The sequence below is a fragment of the Ricinus communis genome, chromosome 5, assembly GCF_019578655.1.
Source record: "Ricinus communis isolate WT05 ecotype wild-type chromosome 5, ASM1957865v1, whole genome shotgun sequence".
Lineage (NCBI taxonomy): Eukaryota > Viridiplantae > Streptophyta > Magnoliopsida > Malpighiales > Euphorbiaceae > Ricinus > Ricinus communis.
Genome location: NC_063260.1, coordinates 27,434,875 through 27,453,147, shown reverse-complemented (window position 1 = coordinate 27,453,147; position 18,273 = coordinate 27,434,875). Strand labels below are relative to the sequence as shown.

Below are 18,273 nucleotides of genomic sequence, written 5' to 3'. Positions count from 1 at the left end.
GATGATTATAAACCCACTATTAATTATTAAATTTTGAGACGATTTTCTGATTTATTATTATTATTATTATTATTTTTAGTTATTATGGTTAGGAATAATTACTTTTTTTACATTTGTCATAAGATAATAATATATTCACTACCAAAGAAAAGGCTTAGATTCAATAATAACACTATTACCGCTTAATGCATGACTAAAGGACCAAAAATGTTTCTTTATTAGTAATTGTGAGAAAATACGTTTGAGAAGATTATTAGTAGATAGGTTTTAATTGTTATGGTTGAAATTGTCTGCCATATTAAACATACTTACTGAAATTAATTTATAATCTTTGTCCTTTACTGTTGTAGGTCTTCTCTTAGTCAAATTTATAGGTGCAGATGAAATTTGATGGGGTAAAAAGTAATATTTATTAATGAGATTGTTTGTCATTTTTTGATAATAATGCAATATCAATTCCTTTTCTCTTTTCCATGTTTGTTTGTTTTTTTTTTATTTAATATGTTTGTTTCTTTGTCTTTATATATTTCGTAAAGAGCAAACCTTTTTTTTTTCTCCTATAGGCATGAGCTGGCAGGATAACATTAGAAAGACCTAGTAAAATTTAATGGACCTAATTAAATCATGAATTTATATTTCTTAATAATTTTTTTTAATTTTTTTTAAAATTATTAAATAAATATTTATGCTTTTAATTTATTTTTAAAATATTATTTGATAACAATTTTTAAAATCTTACAATGAAAAAAATAACATGATAAGTCAATTTTGTTTACTAACATAGAAACCAGTGATCAATAAAAATTTATTATATTTAAAGGTAAAACATGTGATAGAACGCATATATGTGTGATTTTTAATAGTATATTATTAAGTTTAGGATAAATTATTCTACTGATGTATAATTGTTATTTTTTTAATAAGTATAATCGACTTTCTATATTATTTTTTTTATTTTAAAATTTTAAAAATTGTTATTGAAAAGTATTTTTGACAATAAATTGAAAATATAAATATTTATTCTAAAATTTTAAAACAATTAAATAAAATTATTAAAAAGTATAAATTTCAGAATTTAATTTATAATTATGCTAACTTAATGCATTTTAATTCCAAAAAACTTTGAGCATTTTATAATATCACCAAAGGGAAATAGATAAGTATTATTGACTATTTAAATTATTTGAGTTCATCATTAATGTATAATATTTTTTTCAGACAAGTTTACCTGTCAATTTGTAGTAATTTGTCGGCCATTAATTATTTTTTATTTAATGATAGTGACGTCTTGTACGGTGTAAATCTTTCCTCTTTGGTCTTTTTCATGAATAAAGTATCCTTTTGAATTCTTCAGAAATCTCATTATGGTTAATGATACTTTTCTTTTGTTTCTTTAGAGTTAAATAAGAATAAAAAGGAAAAAAAAAAAACGAAAGAAAGGAAAAAATGAAAAAGTGAAAAAGGAGAGAAATGAAGACAGCAGTCAGAACAAAATGGTTTTCTATGGTTACTCTGAAGAAGAATTTACTCGTATCATTTCCAAAGATCCCAAAATAGGAAAAAATAGAAGAATATGATGTCGTTTGATGAAAAAGGTTCTCGGCATTGTAATTACTCATATCATTTCCAAAGATCCCAATTGCCAACCACTACTTTCAAGTAATTCAAGACAATCCAGTGTTTCTAAAAACATTGTAATTTTGTTCGGTTTTCTGTTCATCCGGTGTTCATAAGAAAGAATCTGTAGCAGCTAAGCGGTTGCGTCCCCTTCTGCTGATGGATTCCATCCTGGAGGTTTGATATTTGGCCAATCACCCCGGCATCCTAACCTTATATAAAGGCTCTTCTTACCTTCAAACAGATTAAATGAGGTCGTAAGAATATAATTACAAGTTCATTAAAGCTTCAATTTTTTTATTATAATGCGCCTGTCTATCCTCAAGTTTAACATTCTTCTATTTCTTTATGGCAAGCTCATCCCAACACTGGAAACAGAAACGCATTATAATGAACTCTGTGATCATTACCAGGAAACAAGTGACAGAATCTCTACTACGGACACGCATGGATTACATGGCTATTTCACCATGTTAGCCAAGCTGTGACATATGTTCAGATTTTTAATAGAATAAGAGTTGGAGGCGTCTAATACAAAAGGACTTTCTTTCTCCCTGCTGCATATGAGGTAAACATCCTGCTCAACAGCGTACTTCAAAATTACCAGCTCATGCTACCAAAAGGAGTATTGATGATCATGCTACTTCTCATTAAAATTTCACCAAAGAGATCATAGGAGTTAAGTGTATATGTTAACAAGCTCTATATCTTCCCACCCTCCCTAATAGGAGAACACCTTTTCATGGGAGGATTGCCAAACTGAATATTTACTTGCAAATTAATAATTTTCAGTGGCATCCATAAAGGAACTATTCATCAAGAAATGACAGAAATTGAGAATGTATATCATAGACGCTATATATATTTTGCACCATTTTATTTTTATTCTCATGATGTTGACCAGTAATATGGTCTCTTAAGGACGCAAGGAGAAGGAAAACCAGTGCTATGTTGCATTTATATATTTTTTTTCTCAAATAAGACCCTACATTCTCAAGGCTAAAATATGTTTTGAGCTTTCTTTCTGCTTTGGTTTTGCTAATAACAGCGATTGAGAGTATGTACTTCGACTTCACCACCCTTTAATACTTTGGCATATGGTGTAAGAAAAATAAGAACAATAAAGTTCCTAGGACTGAAAAGCAAGTACAGCTTCAAAGATAAAATGGATTAAATACCTGGGAGTTTCTTGTCTGGCAGGATCAACTGTTTGAGGGCACTCAGGGATGCCTGAGCTACACTTTTAGCATGATCGTCATTCCATCCTTGAACCTTGACAACCACGTCAGCTTTGGAGTAAGCCAGGCTACCATCTTGAACATGCCTTCTGGCCTCCTCCTTTGCTGAACCCTCATCTGCTAGCAAATAAAATTAGATATAGCAGTCCTTTGAATTTTAAACTAGGCCATTAGAAACTTGAAAATCAAACAGCAGTAGCTCTTTTGCCTTCATTTATTACGAGTATACTTGACTTATATTTTTGAGATAAAGATCACAACTCCAAAGAAAGGGAAAACAGAGAGTATAAATAAAGTTCATTGATGAATGTATTCCGCCTCAGGTTACACAGTAGGAGAAATTTCCCCTTTCATAATGGAGTATGCTGTAGACCTCAAAATTGGACATCCAAATACAAACAGTGTAGAGCCCCCATCTGGAAGAGTCTCATGATAAGTAGATCCTAGCAAAGGTTTTGAAGTTCTACTCACATTTCTTTTCTTCTTTCTAACGTCCAGAAAACAATTCAAGGTTTCCAAATCTAGCTATATATATGTGTGTGTGTGTTTCATATTTAGATCTGGGTTGTAAGCAGCAAGCACTAATTTCCAATATTTAGCACATTAAGAATGTGTTGCAACTAGGCTATAAAATGACAACTACACTCAATTCAAGGACTAGCATAATTGGATGACACAAGCCAAGCAATCAAAATGCTCATTTGGTTGTTGGTGAAGCAACACATTAAGTGGTCCAATGGTGATTCTAACCACCATACTAGAAGTGATCAATTTGTATCTCTGCTTGTCCTTGAACCTAAGTTTTGCCGCCACCAATGGGCTATAGGCCTATAGCCAATAGGTTGGATACCTCCTTGTAGTGCAGGGTTCAGGTCCTTGCTTCCAACCTTCCACTTGCATCAATTATATAGATCAGTTAATTAATGGATTTGATTCACTTGCAGTTACTGTTAACTAAATGTCAAATTCTGCAGAAGATAATGATCAAATGAATCAAATGTTTTCTCAACTTCCAAGTTGATGGCTTCTCTTCTAACTGGCTAGTGAATTGACACTTTTTACCAACAATGTCCCAGGAATATAAACATAGGGAAACGCCAATCACAAACAATGTGGAAGTAGATCCTTTTGCATGAATGAGGCATGTGGCTTTTCTCTGTAAAGCACATTTCATATGATATGATGTATCAAATTATATGCCACGACTGTTTTGACTATTGTTGAGTCCCAACAATGTCCACCTTTAAATAAGTCTTAGTGTGACATGCTCCAATAAGAATTCTTAACTAAGATAGAGCGACTAACTAAACATCAAAGAAAAGCTACCTGTGGCTTCAGTCTGTGACAACCAGACGGTAAATCCAGCATAAAGATGCCGCCATCTATCAGACCTTCCAGCAGCTCCCTTCTTCCTTCCTAATGTTGAAATAACAGCACGAACATGACTGCAGCACCAACCCCACCAAGGAAAGGGTAAGGTTATAGCAAGCAACAAGAGACAAAGCTAAACAAATCAATCTACATACCATACCTACTCAGGCTTTCTAATATAGCACTCTCTGCCTCAGCTACAGAATCTGAACCTTCAGCAAACACCCCTGGAATTGATTACACTCATTAATGCACTGCAAGATGGTTGATAGAAGTCATTTCAATTTGATCTTATTATAAATAAATAAATCATATAAGGAATTCACAGCATCATCTCATTTTGTCTTCAGAAAGCAGAAACTTGGCTTAAGGAAAATATCCACAAGAAAATTGCAATTAAGATGAAACTGGAAAATTAAGAAAATTAATGCAGACGCTGTGCTATTTTTCATTATAAAATGTAAAAAACAAGATGCCTACATGTGAAGAGCTTTTAGTAGGTTGGATTCAAACATCAGGAATTCTGTTGCTTAGTTCAGAAAAATAATTTATTAAAAGGAACTTTAGCAAGATATAAACAGGCTTTGATCTCTTTCATAGTGGCAGTACTTTAACTACACAGAAGAAGTCAGCCGACAAGCCAATAAGGTAGGGAGCAATTTACATACTGCACATATGCCTGCACATGCACATATCCATGTCTGCACTTATGGTTTATGCCAGAATGGCATTGCTTTAATTTAATGGCTATTAACTAGCACACAGTAAATATCAAAACACTCACACGAGTCAATTGTTTGCTTTGTATATGTTTCCAGCAACTCCTGTGTGTCAAGGGGTGTATACCTGAAATTCAAACAAACTCTTGATGACTTGAAATTCAAAGAATTTCATAACCAGTCCAGATATATGAGAGCCTACTACCACCATTACAGATTTACATTAGGTCACGCATTCAATTACATAATCAGGTTATGATTCAGTAACATATAAAGCAAAAAATAAAACAATGGATAATTAACAAAAAAATCTGTGAACTATGAAAGAAGATGGAAACCAATATGGAGCAGGATGACAAACACTCAACTTGTCAAAATATTAAATAGCAATTATTGATTGTTCAAAACCCAAATGTAGATAGATTAATACCCAAGACCCACTGCAAGTTCTCGCGCAACTTTTTGGTTAATTTCAGTTGAATCACCAACAATGTAGATTGATGTCCCTTTAAGAAGCTGCATAGCTCCTGCTGTTAAGGATTCCCATGATTCCACAATGTCGGGCCATTTCAATTCTGGAACCTGCTTCTTCAAGTTGATCACCAGTTGATCATCATCTATGTACCTGTTTGAAACAAGAACATCCACATCAAAGATTTTCAGATATAATTGAAAAGGGACAAAAAGAAAAAAAGAATTCATGCGCATTCAGCTTCACAAACCAGATTGTTTCAGCAGGCTTTATTTTGTCAAATAGATAATTAGTTTGTATAAGAGTGGTGAAAGAGCCTGAGCGTTTTACTCTGACAATCAAGGAGGTGCCATCTGCATCCACAAATATATCTTTGCCACTCTCATAATCTTGGCTTCCAAGTGGTAATCTCAATTCCACCTCTGAAGATCCATCAGAAAACTGCATCACATTTTCACAATTCAACAACAACGCAGTCCAAGAAACAAAGTATAAATGAAGCAAAAAGAAAAAAAAAATCTTGGTGAATCTGCGGGACAAAATAAAGAAAACCCTTCTTTTCCTTGTAATTTAAAGCCAGTAAGCAAAACTTGAAAAAACAGCTCTTCTTTGAGAAACACATCACAATATGTTTGTCCTTACTTAATGCTATTAAAGGATACAACATGCACATAGGAGAATACCTCATAATTGGTGCTGGTGGTGGCTGTGGAGAAGCAGCTGCAGGAGAGACGATTGTATTCTTTGGAAGCGCTCACATTGTATGATTTGAAGCTGGAAATTGGGAGACAGAATTTAGAAATGGAAGTAAAAACGGGTTTGGAAATTAAAAAATTGAGATTTAGGAGAGAGGATTGCGGGAGTGGGGTTTTAATGGGGTTTGGGAAGAGGGAGAAGACAGTGGCGACTCTGGTAGCCATATATGTCTTCCTTACAGGGAGAGAAATCCACCGAGGATAAGGCTGAAGAGCCTACATTACAGGCATATTTCATATATGTTTTTTTCTTTTCTAAATTTTTTTGTCAGGATAAATTTATAATTAGGCCCTTGAAGTCTGGATTTTTGTAATTGACCTTCTAAGCTCATTTTAATTCAACTGGACCGCCCAACTTTTTTATTTTGTTACTTATAAAGTAATAGTCATTTGATGCGTGAGTAACACTACTGTTAAAAAAATGTGATGAAGTGAATTATTAAATAATAATAAAAAAAAAAGGAAATAATAATAATAATTATGAAATCAATATATCTAAAGAAAATAAGGGCTCTGTTTGTTTGAAGAGAATGACAATTTTTTAAAATGTACAACTTTTCATTTTTTTGTTTTTTTTTTTTTTTTTTTTTTTAAGGTAGGGAGGTTTTGAAAAGAGTTACATTGAGTAGTTGTAGTCCAAGTGTGATCCACAGTAAAAGGTGTAATTTCTGTTGTTGCATGTCAAAAGATTGTTGCTCGTTTAATGTCTAAGGTCCCAAAAGCTTCTCATTACATATTACTTTAGAGTGTTTTTTTATACAAAGAAGTACATTGAAAATTATTTTTCTGTAATAATGATAGGGTTAGGTTTATTTTAGTAAACATTTAATCTAATTGTAAATAAGGGTATATTTTAGTGACATTATAACATTCGATGTTGCCCACTAATGTATGTACGAATTATTTAATAGTTTCGTTAGGTTTTATATGTTTTCCCTGTTATGTTGATATGCTTTCTTATTATTAATGATAATGTACTTGTTTTTGCATTGCAAAATGGATCAATGAAGTATTATTAGACTATATATCATCATAAAAATAGATTTCGCTTAAATAGTAGTAATAACTTTATGTTTTCAGGGTGGGGGTGGGATGTAGTTAGTTATGTTGAGAAAAATTATATATTTATAAGATATCATATTCAATTCGATATATTATATATTAGAAATCTAAGATATAATTCAATACGTGTGACATATTATAAATGTAGGTTGATCGAAGAATTTATTATAATAAATAATGCTAAGGGTGGAATTTGAATTAGTCAAGATCATGATTTCCTATTTTGAGTACATATTTATATACAATACATAGATAATAATTAATCTCACCAACATTCGAGTTAAGGTGAGTAAGCAACCTTTTAAAACTATTGCACTTGGTGCTGGAATTAATAGGTGATTCGAGCATAAATGCAAGAATTAATAAGGCTTTTGAAGAGTTAAATAAGTATTAGTAGTGAGAGAGTGATTGAGACTAGGAGCTCAAGTAAGACTGAGACCTAAACAACAATTGTGAGTTATAGCAGGTAGCAAGTGTCACGAGACATTTGATGAAATCGTTATATTTGTTAATGCATTTACTGTTTGAGGTGTAACAATTAAGAAGTATATCATATGAGAAATACCTCATGAGTTTTCCGATTTTATCTTTTTAGTGGATTTAAGATTTCTTTTAATATGTCATTTATTTTGAAATTTTTTTTTGATGTTTCACTTTAAAGTTATTTTTAATTCACAATCCAAAAACTTAAAAAGTGTCTTATATGATTAGCTTTATTATTTTTTTTTAATTTTAATATGCAATTCGGTTTATCAATACATCTTTACATCTTAGAGGCTTGTTATTCTAAAAGCCCGTCATTAATTACTTGTTGTCTAAACATTTTACGTTTCCTTCCGACCTTCACTCCATGCCTTTATTAAAATACTTCTTTGAATCATGTTGTTATATGTCCATCAGCTTCTACTAGATTTGTTCATAAACCACATCTAATGAATCATAGATTTTGCTTTAATATCATTTATAACAATATGAAATTAGATCATATGAGAAAGTGTTCGATTTAGCCCCTACATTTAGGACAATTTGAAACTAAGTCATTTGATCAGCTGCTCACCTTAATTTTCACAAATCTCTTAATTTTGTTTCTTTAAGGATTTGAAAACTTTTTGTAAGCTGATTTATTTTGAAATTTTTCTAAATTTGTCATGTTTGATGTCAAATAAATAAAAAATGTGTCCCGTAATTTGTGATTAGTTACTACTAAGAAGATATAGTTTTTTTTAATCATATGTCTGATTTGTTTACATTGTTAAGAGGGAAAGGATGCTAAGAATAATAAACAAAGGAGCATATATTTACAAATTATTAAGAGACGTTTGAGATGGGAAAATGTTTGTGTCAAAGAGAGAAAGGAAGTTGACATGTGAATGCAAGAGAGACGGTCAAAGGCATATAAATGAGTGACAGAGCCAATAGGAAGAGGAGAGAGAGAGAGGAAGGAACAGAGGGGAAATCATTTAGCAATCTATTGGTTTATGATTGACCCCTCGCTGACAAAGGTGTCAGCATATGCATAGTGGGGATGGAGTGGCAGCTTTGTTATGAATATTAATAATAAACGGGGATTGACGGAGACCATACCTTCTCTTCCTTCCCACTTGTTTATTTTGTACGTTAAATCATTCTTACGCAGTCTTCTATTCTAACCTCTGCACTTCTTTTCTACTTTTACATTATGATCTTTCCATTCTTTTTTTTTTTTTTTTTTTCTTTTGTAAGGATATTTAAATTAGAAATTATAGATTTTATATCTTTCACTTGGCATAAAGAAAATGTAAAATTCTTCCTCAGAAATTATAGGCTTTAAGCCCAAAACTAATAGAGATTTGGGCTTAATTTTGAGCCGTTTTGCATGCAATCTCCCATCTTTTTCTACTTCTTCTCTGCTAATTTCATGTCCCTCTCCAACTGCTACATTTCTTTCTTTCTTTTTTTCTTAATCCTTTACCCATAGCCACGGAGGATTTTCTCATGAAATTTTCCTCCTTCGTAGCCAAGAAACAAGCAAATTAAACAAATCCCAAAAGGAAAGAGTTATCGAATCAGAAAAGAAGGTTTAGCAATTCAAATAGTCATAAGGCTTAGGAGGAGAGAGTGGCGTCTTCAAATATATGGCATAAAGACAAAATCACATAGCTCCAAAACTCCAAAGTAAGAGTGGAAACATTTGGTAACCTAAATATGTCAATATATTCATAAGAAACAAACAAAGGCCTGAAAAGCATGAAACGTACAGTGTCCTTACTTTCTCTTTCAATTATCAATCCTTCACATACAACAACTTATTTTACAGGAAAATCCTACTGAACTTCAACATCCGATGTAGAATTATCATAAAATTAAGCACCATCAAATTATATATATATATATATATACTTACTTCCTAGTCTTAATTTTATTAGTAATGACAGAAAAAAAAAAAAAAAGGTATTGTAGCTTTCCTAATAGACTTGCATTATAAGCAATGCCTGAGCTTTTTGTGGGACGCTCCTCTTTCAAATTGGGGCTAAATGAGAAAGAGAATGGAAAAGTGATATTAATTTGAAGATAAAAGGTAGGACTTAATTTGAAAATTCAATCGGACTGTACTCGGAGTGATAATAAGAAAGAATCTTAAATTATTAAACATTTAAAACTGACGCAACATCAAATTAATCATAAAATTGAAATAAGTGAAGACCAAAAAAACTTGAGACCCATAAGCCCGACATGTTTCAAGACTTGAGACTTTTTTAAATTTAATTTCAAATTGACATAAAATATAATTAATTATTAAAGTTACATAATATATTCGTCATATTTAATGATTACAGATGCTAGAAATAGTTTTATTTATTTTTTATAGCTCAAATCTTCTTTACTGTATTTTCAATTAGATTGATCTTAAAGAAATTTCTTTTTTAACTATTTAAAAATATCAATTTGTAAAATCGTTAGTCATTAGATAGAATAATTGATTTTAAAGGAAATAAAGTCGATAATTCCAGAATAGAAGGATTAGCAGTTCAAAAATAAGGTTTGCCTGTTGAAAATTAGGGTGTCACTGTTGGTAATGGGACTTTCAGAGAAGCTTCCCTCCCTTGAAATATGGGTACAAATTGAGAGATGAAATCTTCTTTTTGTAAAGCTAAAATATGGCAGGCCAAGCTTTATCCAAATACTAAATAAATTTTAAGGTGCAGATGATAAAGTTAATCATTACAAAGAATAATAATAATAATAATAATAATGTGCATGTTCTTAGAATGACATCAAAGGTTTAGAATTTCGGCATTATCTGATGCAGAAACTGAACATATCACCATGCATGTGTTGAGCTTTTGTGCTTTTCACAAAAGGGTACTTCTTTTTTTTTTTTTTCTTTTTTTGCTTTTCAGAAAAAAAAAAGCTTGTTAATACTTAACAACAAGTTAACTAATTTTAATTTGAACCAAAGTTTCCTTATTCTTTTTCTTATAAAAGAATATGTATATAACAAAAAGAAGAAGTCACTTTCCTTCTTGGTAATTAGTGCTATACCAATTATCTCATGTCTTTATTTCCAAGCTCATATTCTGAAAGGCTTTGCTTTTCTATCTTCCCCTTTTCTTTCCTTTGCTTTCTTGGTTGATAAAGTGTTAAAAAGAATGTGAGAATTTCTTGGAATTAATATAGAAAGAGTGCCTCCCAACTCCTTTGGTAAAATTACAAAAATAATCTTATAAATGTAAAAGTGCTCCATTACAGTTACCAAGGATCACTTCTCTCTCTCTCTCTCTCTCTCTCTCTCTCTCTCTCTATTTTTTGTTTTCCTTCTTTCTCTCTCTCTCTTTCTTTTTCTTTCTCTGAATAGTACACAGCATACAAAATCAATTAGATTTCATATTTACGTAGGAATATAATATGTTGATTTGGATCTCAACAAGCTTGACAGGAAAGACATGCTTTTTCCACTATTTCTCCTTTTGTTGCTTTCTGTCTTTCTTGTCTCCTTGTCTTTCTTTAGCTCTCTTTCTCTTTCTCTTTTTCTCTCTTTTTTCTTTTGTTTTCTTTTCCTTTCTTTTTCTCTCTGATTTTCTCAGCTGGGCACCTGATTCTCTTCATCAGCTAGCTAATGCTATGCCCTTTCTTCATCAGATATATATATATATATATATATATATATATATATATATATATATATATATATATATATATATATATAATCATCTACACAGTTGAATATATATAAATAATATTATCATATATATATTTATTAAATTTTATCAGTGTGACCTGCCCAATGTGAACTCCAAGTTAGGCTTCTTTGGGCTAGTTCCTGATACAATTGATGAGCTTACATCTGACATTTTTTCATAGCTGCTTAGGCACTTTGGATCCATGTCCTTCTGTTAAAAAACATAAATAATTGAGTGATCATTATATATATGATATAGAATAAAGAAAAAGAAAAATAGAATTCAAAAGAAGAAGAAGGTGCAGATATGCAATAAATGATCATCACCAGGATTCAGGAGATAGCTGCAGAATAGTAGTAGAGAGAGCACAAGGGAAGTGTGTGAAGGTAGGAATCTAAAAGGACATTTTGACTAGCTAGAGGAGTGATAGAATAGAATATTTATCAAGGAAATGTGAACAAAAGAAACAAAGAAACACTGCTACAGCTAGAATAGAGTACATTTTGAAAGCCTGCTAAAGTGTTCTGCTGCTTTCAATAACTACTCCCTAAACTATAATAATTAATACATCAAGTAATTAGCATCATTATGCGAGTAGATTACTGTATTATTATATATTTGACCCTATAGCTGCTGCTACTGCTAACTTATTGACCTGAACCATTTGTAAAGGTCAAACAAAAAATGGGCTTCATGACTCAAGGCAAGGAGAGCTGAGGTTTTTAGGTGCTGGTAGGGTGCAGTTCAACCCATTATTCTTAAGGAAAAATTCAAATAAGAGAGAAATAATTGCTGGGGCTAAAAAGCTTGAACTTTCAACATCAAAAGAACACTTTTCTCCATTCCCTTATGACCCTGTAAATTACAAAACTGACCCTTGTATTTATGAATGACCTAAACAAGCTTTTGAAAGGACTCTGCCTTTCTTGTTTCTTTCTAATTTGCATGACTTAAAGAAGAAAGAAAAATAAGGCATCTACTTCTTTTTTTTCTTTTTACATCATTCCAACAAAATCTGTATGGATGTAGAATAATTTCTTTTTTATTATCTTTTCTCAAATAGGAGGAGAGGTCAATTTGGGAAACAAAAGATAATAAGATTTAAGGTACCTCAAGAGATGTTAAGTTTCCACAAGAATCCTTTGATTTCACATGCAACCAAGCTTCCCTGCTATAAAGACCAATAGATTGACAGAATATTTCCTATCAGTGGAAGCCATGCAAAGAAAAAGCAAACTGAGAAAAGAAAGCTATCTTTTACTGTCTTGTTTATAGTTCTCTATTCACTTTACATTTTTAATTTAATCTATATGCTCTGATTGAAAATAAAGTTGAACTCATCCCATGTGACAGCCCATTACCATGAACAACAGATTACAAGGAAGTTTCAAAGAGCATATAGCTTTGGCACCAAGATTTCCACTAATGGGTCCATCACAAGGGTTATAGCTTTGCCACTAAGTTTCCCAATGTAGGACCCCTTTGAATAGCTCTAACTCTGAGCCCACAAAATCCAAAGGAAAGAGATATCTCCATTTTTTTTAGGTAGGATTCTTGGAATGGTAGGAGGAGAGAGTGAGTGATTTCTTTTCTTTCACTTCCTTTTTCACCCACAACTAGAAGAAGAGTATAATTACCCCATCATGGAGTTTCAGTCTTCATGGTCGTCGACAGACAGAACAAAATCAGTGAAATCATTTCCTTCTATCCTCTTTTTGTGGTTTCTTGCATGTAACTGTGTTTGTATGGTGGTGGATTTGTGGGCAGAAAGAGGGATAGTCTATTATCCATAAGATAGAACATCATTACCCTCTCCAGAAAAACAGAAAAAAAAAAGGAAGAAAAAAGAACCCAATTAAGTTTGTTTTGGCTTTTTAATTAATTAAATCCAACAACATGCTTTAATTTTACAGCAAAAATCAATAATATATAGTAATGCACGAAGCCCAAAGACTTTAATGGTAGGCAATATTTGAAAAAGGGAAACAAGGAAGAGAAAAGAAAATCTATAACATGAAGGATAAACATTAGCAATTATATGTCATCATGCACTGTCTTCTATTTTGTCCTTAGAACACGCATTGCAAGTATTCCTAAGCACAACACTTTTCTTCAGAAATAAAAAATGCTTGAAGTTCAAATGTGATTGGCTTTAGTGCCTAAATGACAAGATGATTATGAAATAAAGAAATATCTATATTCTCTTGGGCTTGCATAGTTGGTCTCCTACATGAGTTAAAACTAAAGCTTGCTGCCATAGAGACAACTCTAGCAGCATATATACATATATATATATATATATGTTAGCCACATACATCTTATGATCTGTTGCAGATTATATCCATCTTTTCTTTGCCATCGTCCTTTATTCTCCATCGTAAATTAACATGCAAAAGTTGTACCAAAAGCTCACCTGGATGAATTGCTCCAGAGACCTTGATAATCCTTGTCGTGGTGACCGTTCGGTCTTCCCTGCTGCATTGATATATCAGACCTCCTTGAGTTTTGAATCTCAAACATCAAATCTTCAGACGTATCTCCAGATGATCCATTATCAAATATATCTGATTGTCCTGTCCATAGGAAAAAAGAAAAGGAAATTCAAATAAATTGACGAAATAAAACCCGACATTAGTAGCAGTACTATAACGCACATAATTAATCTTCTTCATAAACATAAATCTCACATATCTTATATGTCAATGACTGAAACAAAGACATATAGTGAGAAGTAAAGAGCACCATCCATTACGATATACCTGAAGAAGCTGCTGCTCTATCGGTTGTCTTTACAGTTCGATACATCTGCAAATTGTTAATTAGTAACACATTAAGCTTAGGGTATAATAGAAAAAGAAGACAACATTATGCAATACAAGGGTAAAAACAGGTAAAGAAAGACCAATGTACTACTATTCAGGATAATGCAGAGATGGTCTGATGCAATGCGAGTACGAACTGTTAAAAGTTGAGCTATATATGTAACTACGAACAGAAGCATTTATGCTAAAATAAATGCATAAATAAATAATTGACATATGTGCATGTAAAAAAAAAAAGTATTCGATCTAACTAGGGTTAAACTGGTACAGGTATTACCATGGTTAAAAAAGAAAATGTGGTTGGTAAACCCAACTGAGAAAGATATCATTGAGAAATGATGGTGTTTTGTACTTGCTTTTTAAATCTTTTTTTTCTTCCACCTTTGGTGTAAGAGAAAATGTTATTATAAGAAAAATAATTGGACTGAGTGTAAACTTGTCTTGGCTTGGCTATGACTGATATCTATTTTGAATTCCTTGGGCTTTGTCTTACTTGATTTCTGAAATCGATAATACTTTCTTTTTCACACACACACACACACACACTCTCTCTCTCTCTCTCTCTCTCTCTCTCTTTCTCTCTCTGGTGTCTGTCTGTAGTTGTGTGTTATTGATATTTACTCTGGTCTGGTTCGTTCTTCCAAGCAAAAAGCTGTTTATTAGCTAGCAGCACCATCAGATCTAGTAGAAAAAGAAGTGCTAAGGATTTGAGAGACCCTCTGCAGGGAAACATTGGTATTTGTAATTTATATATTAATACCTTCCTTCCAGTAATGTAGGCTAATAAAATGTAATTTCTGCTTACAAAGTACCATTAACTCTTTCAGCAGCACCAATTTAACACTGTAGCACAAAGGATTTATTTTGGTAGAAAGTAGATAACATAACAAAAACAAGACCAAAAATGCCAGAATTTGACCACATTGCTTTAATTAAAACTAAGAGAGAAAGAAAAAACAAAAGCAAAAACAAATAATCACCTCATTAAGTATAGAAAATACCCAGTCGAGATTGATAGAAAAGATACTACACTTTTTACCTGTAAATGAGATTTAACATGCGCCAAGGTGAGATCTTTCACATCCATGAGCTCAAGAACTGACTTGGGTGTAGCTCCTAAACCCCATAAGAAGAAGAAGAAGAAGAAGGGTCAATTTCTTTTACATAAATGTTTACTTTTATATATTATCAAAAACGATAAGGTAACATTGCTGCAAAAACAAGAGGGTAAGAATATCTGTAAAGATGAAGGAAAAGCTATAAAGTAAGGCCAAAAAAGAATGAAGGCAGCATACTTTCATGGCCGCCTAATAGCTCAACAGCATGAACAAAACGAGCATGAAGAGTAGTAGTCCACCGCATCCTTGGTGCTCTCATGCTTCTTTTAGCTGGAAACCTTGACATCAACCTTGATCTCATCAATCCTTGAGACTGAAAGTGGCCTATGTTTGTGGTGGTCGAGTTATTAGTAGCCAAAGAAGAAGTTTGCGAACAACTATTATCTAAAGTTTGTGGATGAGAGAATGGAAAAGGAGGAGTAGTAGGTGGGTTTTGGTATACGGGAATCCCTCTAATGGGTCTCAAGAAACCAAGGTCTTGGCTTAGCCCTGGCTGTTGTTGTTGGTGGTGCTGCTGTTGCTGAAAGTGGGGACTATGTTGATGAAGAAGGTGGCTTTTTGGCTGTTGGTGATGTGGATACTGGTTTTGTTGGAAGGAATTAAAGAGATTGGTACCATTATAATTGTTACTATTTTGAAGAAGGTGAAAATGTTTAGAGGACTCTGAAATCCTTGGATTTGATAAAGAAAGCTCAAAACAGCTACTATCGGGTCTTGCTCTTGAGTCCAAAGCTCTCTTCCAAAATCCCAAATCTATTTCTTCTTCTGTTCTTCTCCATGTTGATGTGGGTTTACTGTTTGGTGGGCTAATTTGAAGAGATAAATCAGGCTGTGCAGGGAACAGTTCCATCACTAAGTAACTGGAAAAAGAAAACCCTTCTAGTTGATTAGGTCTTCTTATCTCTAACTCTAATCTTTTGTTCTTGCTACTGTTTTTCCTTGAGATAGGGCAACAAGAGTATATTTAAAGTCAGGGAGCAAGAAAAATGATGAAGTGGGTCAAGGGTTCTATGGATTAAAGAATATGGATGACTTGTACAAAAGGGTTTAGAAAGTTTCAGGTAATTAGATTTCTGGGTTTTCTTTAGGAATGGGCTTTGGATCAATTTAAGAGGAGTAGTTGCAGAGATTTGAGATTGAGTGGAGAGAGAGAGAGAGAAATGACAAGGTATGAAGTGAATGGCTGTTTCTTTTGTGTGAAGTATATGTGAGAAAATGACACTTGAGAGACTACGAGAGGAGAGAGAGAGAGAGAGAAAGGTGTTTGTTTTGTGGACGTGGGGAGGGTTGTGTAGGGCAGTACTAAGGTGAGAAAGTTTGGGAAAAGAAAAGAAAAGAAAGTAAATAAATTTAGGACTTTGTTTGATTCCCTTTTATTACTAGCCTCTTTTTTAACCCTTATAGTTTTCTTTTGTATGGAGAAGAAAAGGGAGATTTTAGTGTAAACTTTAACGTGTGCATTTGTCTCTCAAAAAACTCATATAAATACTCCCCTTTCTTAACCCACAACACTACTCTCTTCCTTTTAGACCCAAGTGTCACCTTTTTTCTTTTTTCTTTTTTTCCTTATCTTTATTTCTTCTTTTTAACATAACCCTAAATATAAAACAATTTTTCTAGGTTATACATATCCACATGATTGCATTAGGGTTTTCTTTAATTTCCAATTACAACCACTCATTGCGATCATGATGGAAACCCTATTTCTCACATCATAAATGACAATATTCTTTCTGTTTAACTTTTGACTCCATAAATCATTATCTCGTGAGAAGTTTTTAAAACTTGAAAAGTCCTTTTTATTTTATCTTTTCTTTTTTCCTTGGTAAGGTTACATGGATGGTTTTCCAAAATTAGGCTGGGGGGGTAAGAGTCAAATTTACCTTCCAAAATACACGCAGTAAAGATGACATTGTAGTGGTAAATATGTCTTGTCAGTTTTATGGTACTCCTGTAATCAAATACGACACACTGATCATTGCCCATTTTTGTGTTTCAGATAACTAAAGTTTATATCTTTAAATCAATTGCCAAAGAAATGAAGGGCATCTTTTTTTCTTTATTTTTTCCCCTTTCTTATCATCAACGGAAAACTTAATTACTGCAGTAGAGAAAGATACATCTTTTTCCAGTGAAATATATAATTTACATGTAATCTAACTAAGATTGACACTACTAAAAATAAAACAAAAATTATCTTTGAATAACCAATCAGCTACATTAGATATGTAAATATTTAGAATTACTAATATGTTTAATTCGGCTGATAGCAATCAGTAATAATTGATAAATTAAATTGTTTAATAAAATTTTATTAGTAATTATTATTAGTAAATTAAATAATAATTAAGGATATAATTTATTATTATATATAATTTATTTTATAATACTAATTTAATTGATGCAAAGTTGGTAAAAGAAATATAAAACAATAATTATTTATTATTATAAATTATAAAATACTAATTATATAAAATTAATTTAAAATAAATTACTATTTGTTATTTTTTGATATAAACTACAAAACTTCTAAACCGAATATTGACTTCATAATCTGTTAACCAACTCCTTTGTAAAAGAGTTGATATCTTATCGCAGTAGTAAGCATAATAAGCTGTAAGTAGAGAGGACTCTAATTCAAATATAACATCAGTAAATCGCAAACCCAACTGCCTCTGTTAAAGAAATTTCCTCACTAACATGGCCTGAACTGCATTTGAACCACTTGCCTCGATCATTTCTGAATATATAGAAACCCCTCATGCACATTCACCGCTGCATATACATCCACTGGGCTCGGACACATCTGCAGCCGCCTATTTCTATCATATACGTACTATCCTCACTTATCTGCTCTTTAAATAAACACATCTTCATGCATGCTGCTGCTGATCTTCCTCTCCTTGTTGGGTCTTCCTCTTGCCTTTCCATTCTTATTT

At 32.3% G+C, this 18,273-nt stretch overlaps 2 protein-coding genes across 6 annotated transcripts; both read right to left on the bottom strand.

Moving 5' to 3' along the window:
• Window positions 1–1,582: 1,582 nt before the first annotated feature.
• Window positions 1,583–6,424, bottom strand: LOC8278507 (probable inactive shikimate kinase like 2, chloroplastic). 2 transcript variants are annotated; one of them, XM_048374960.1, is made up of 8 exons: window positions 6,101–6,424; window positions 5,668–5,858; window positions 5,376–5,570; window positions 5,011–5,072; window positions 4,387–4,453; window positions 4,182–4,300; window positions 2,796–2,975; window positions 1,583–1,851 (listed from the first exon to the last, which is right to left on the bottom strand). In XM_048374960.1, exons 1-8 carry the CDS (start codon window positions 6,335–6,337, stop codon window positions 1,751–1,753), a joined length of 1,152 nt encoding a protein of 383 aa, XP_048230917.1. In that variant the 5' UTR covers window positions 6,338–6,424; the 3' UTR covers window positions 1,583–1,750. The 2 variants fall into 2 exon arrangements, with proteins under 2 accessions (XP_048230917.1, XP_002518979.2); XM_002518933.4 differs by having other exon boundaries at window positions 2,796–2,972; window positions 6,101–6,421.
• A 4,487-nt stretch (window positions 6,425–10,911) lies between these two features.
• Window positions 10,912–16,642, bottom strand: LOC8278506 (probable transcription factor KAN2). 4 transcript variants are annotated; one of them, XR_007216102.1, is made up of 7 exons: window positions 15,512–16,640; window positions 15,256–15,332; window positions 14,154–14,199; window positions 13,808–13,967; window positions 12,505–12,565; window positions 11,412–11,604; window positions 10,912–11,373 (listed from the first exon to the last, which is right to left on the bottom strand). XR_007216102.1 is itself a non-coding variant. In XM_048374881.1 (6 exons), the coding sequence occupies exons 1-6, from the start codon at window positions 16,182–16,184 to the stop codon at window positions 11,482–11,484; spliced, it is 1,137 nt and encodes a 378-aa protein (XP_048230838.1). In that variant the 5' UTR covers window positions 16,185–16,642; the 3' UTR covers window positions 10,912–11,481. The 4 variants fall into 4 exon arrangements, 3 of the variants coding, with proteins under 3 accessions (XP_048230838.1, XP_048230836.1, XP_048230839.1); XM_048374881.1 differs by having other exon boundaries at window positions 10,912–11,604; window positions 12,505–12,562; window positions 15,512–16,642; XM_048374879.1 differs by having other exon boundaries at window positions 10,912–11,604.
• Between the last annotated feature and the right edge of the window lie 1,631 nt (window positions 16,643–18,273).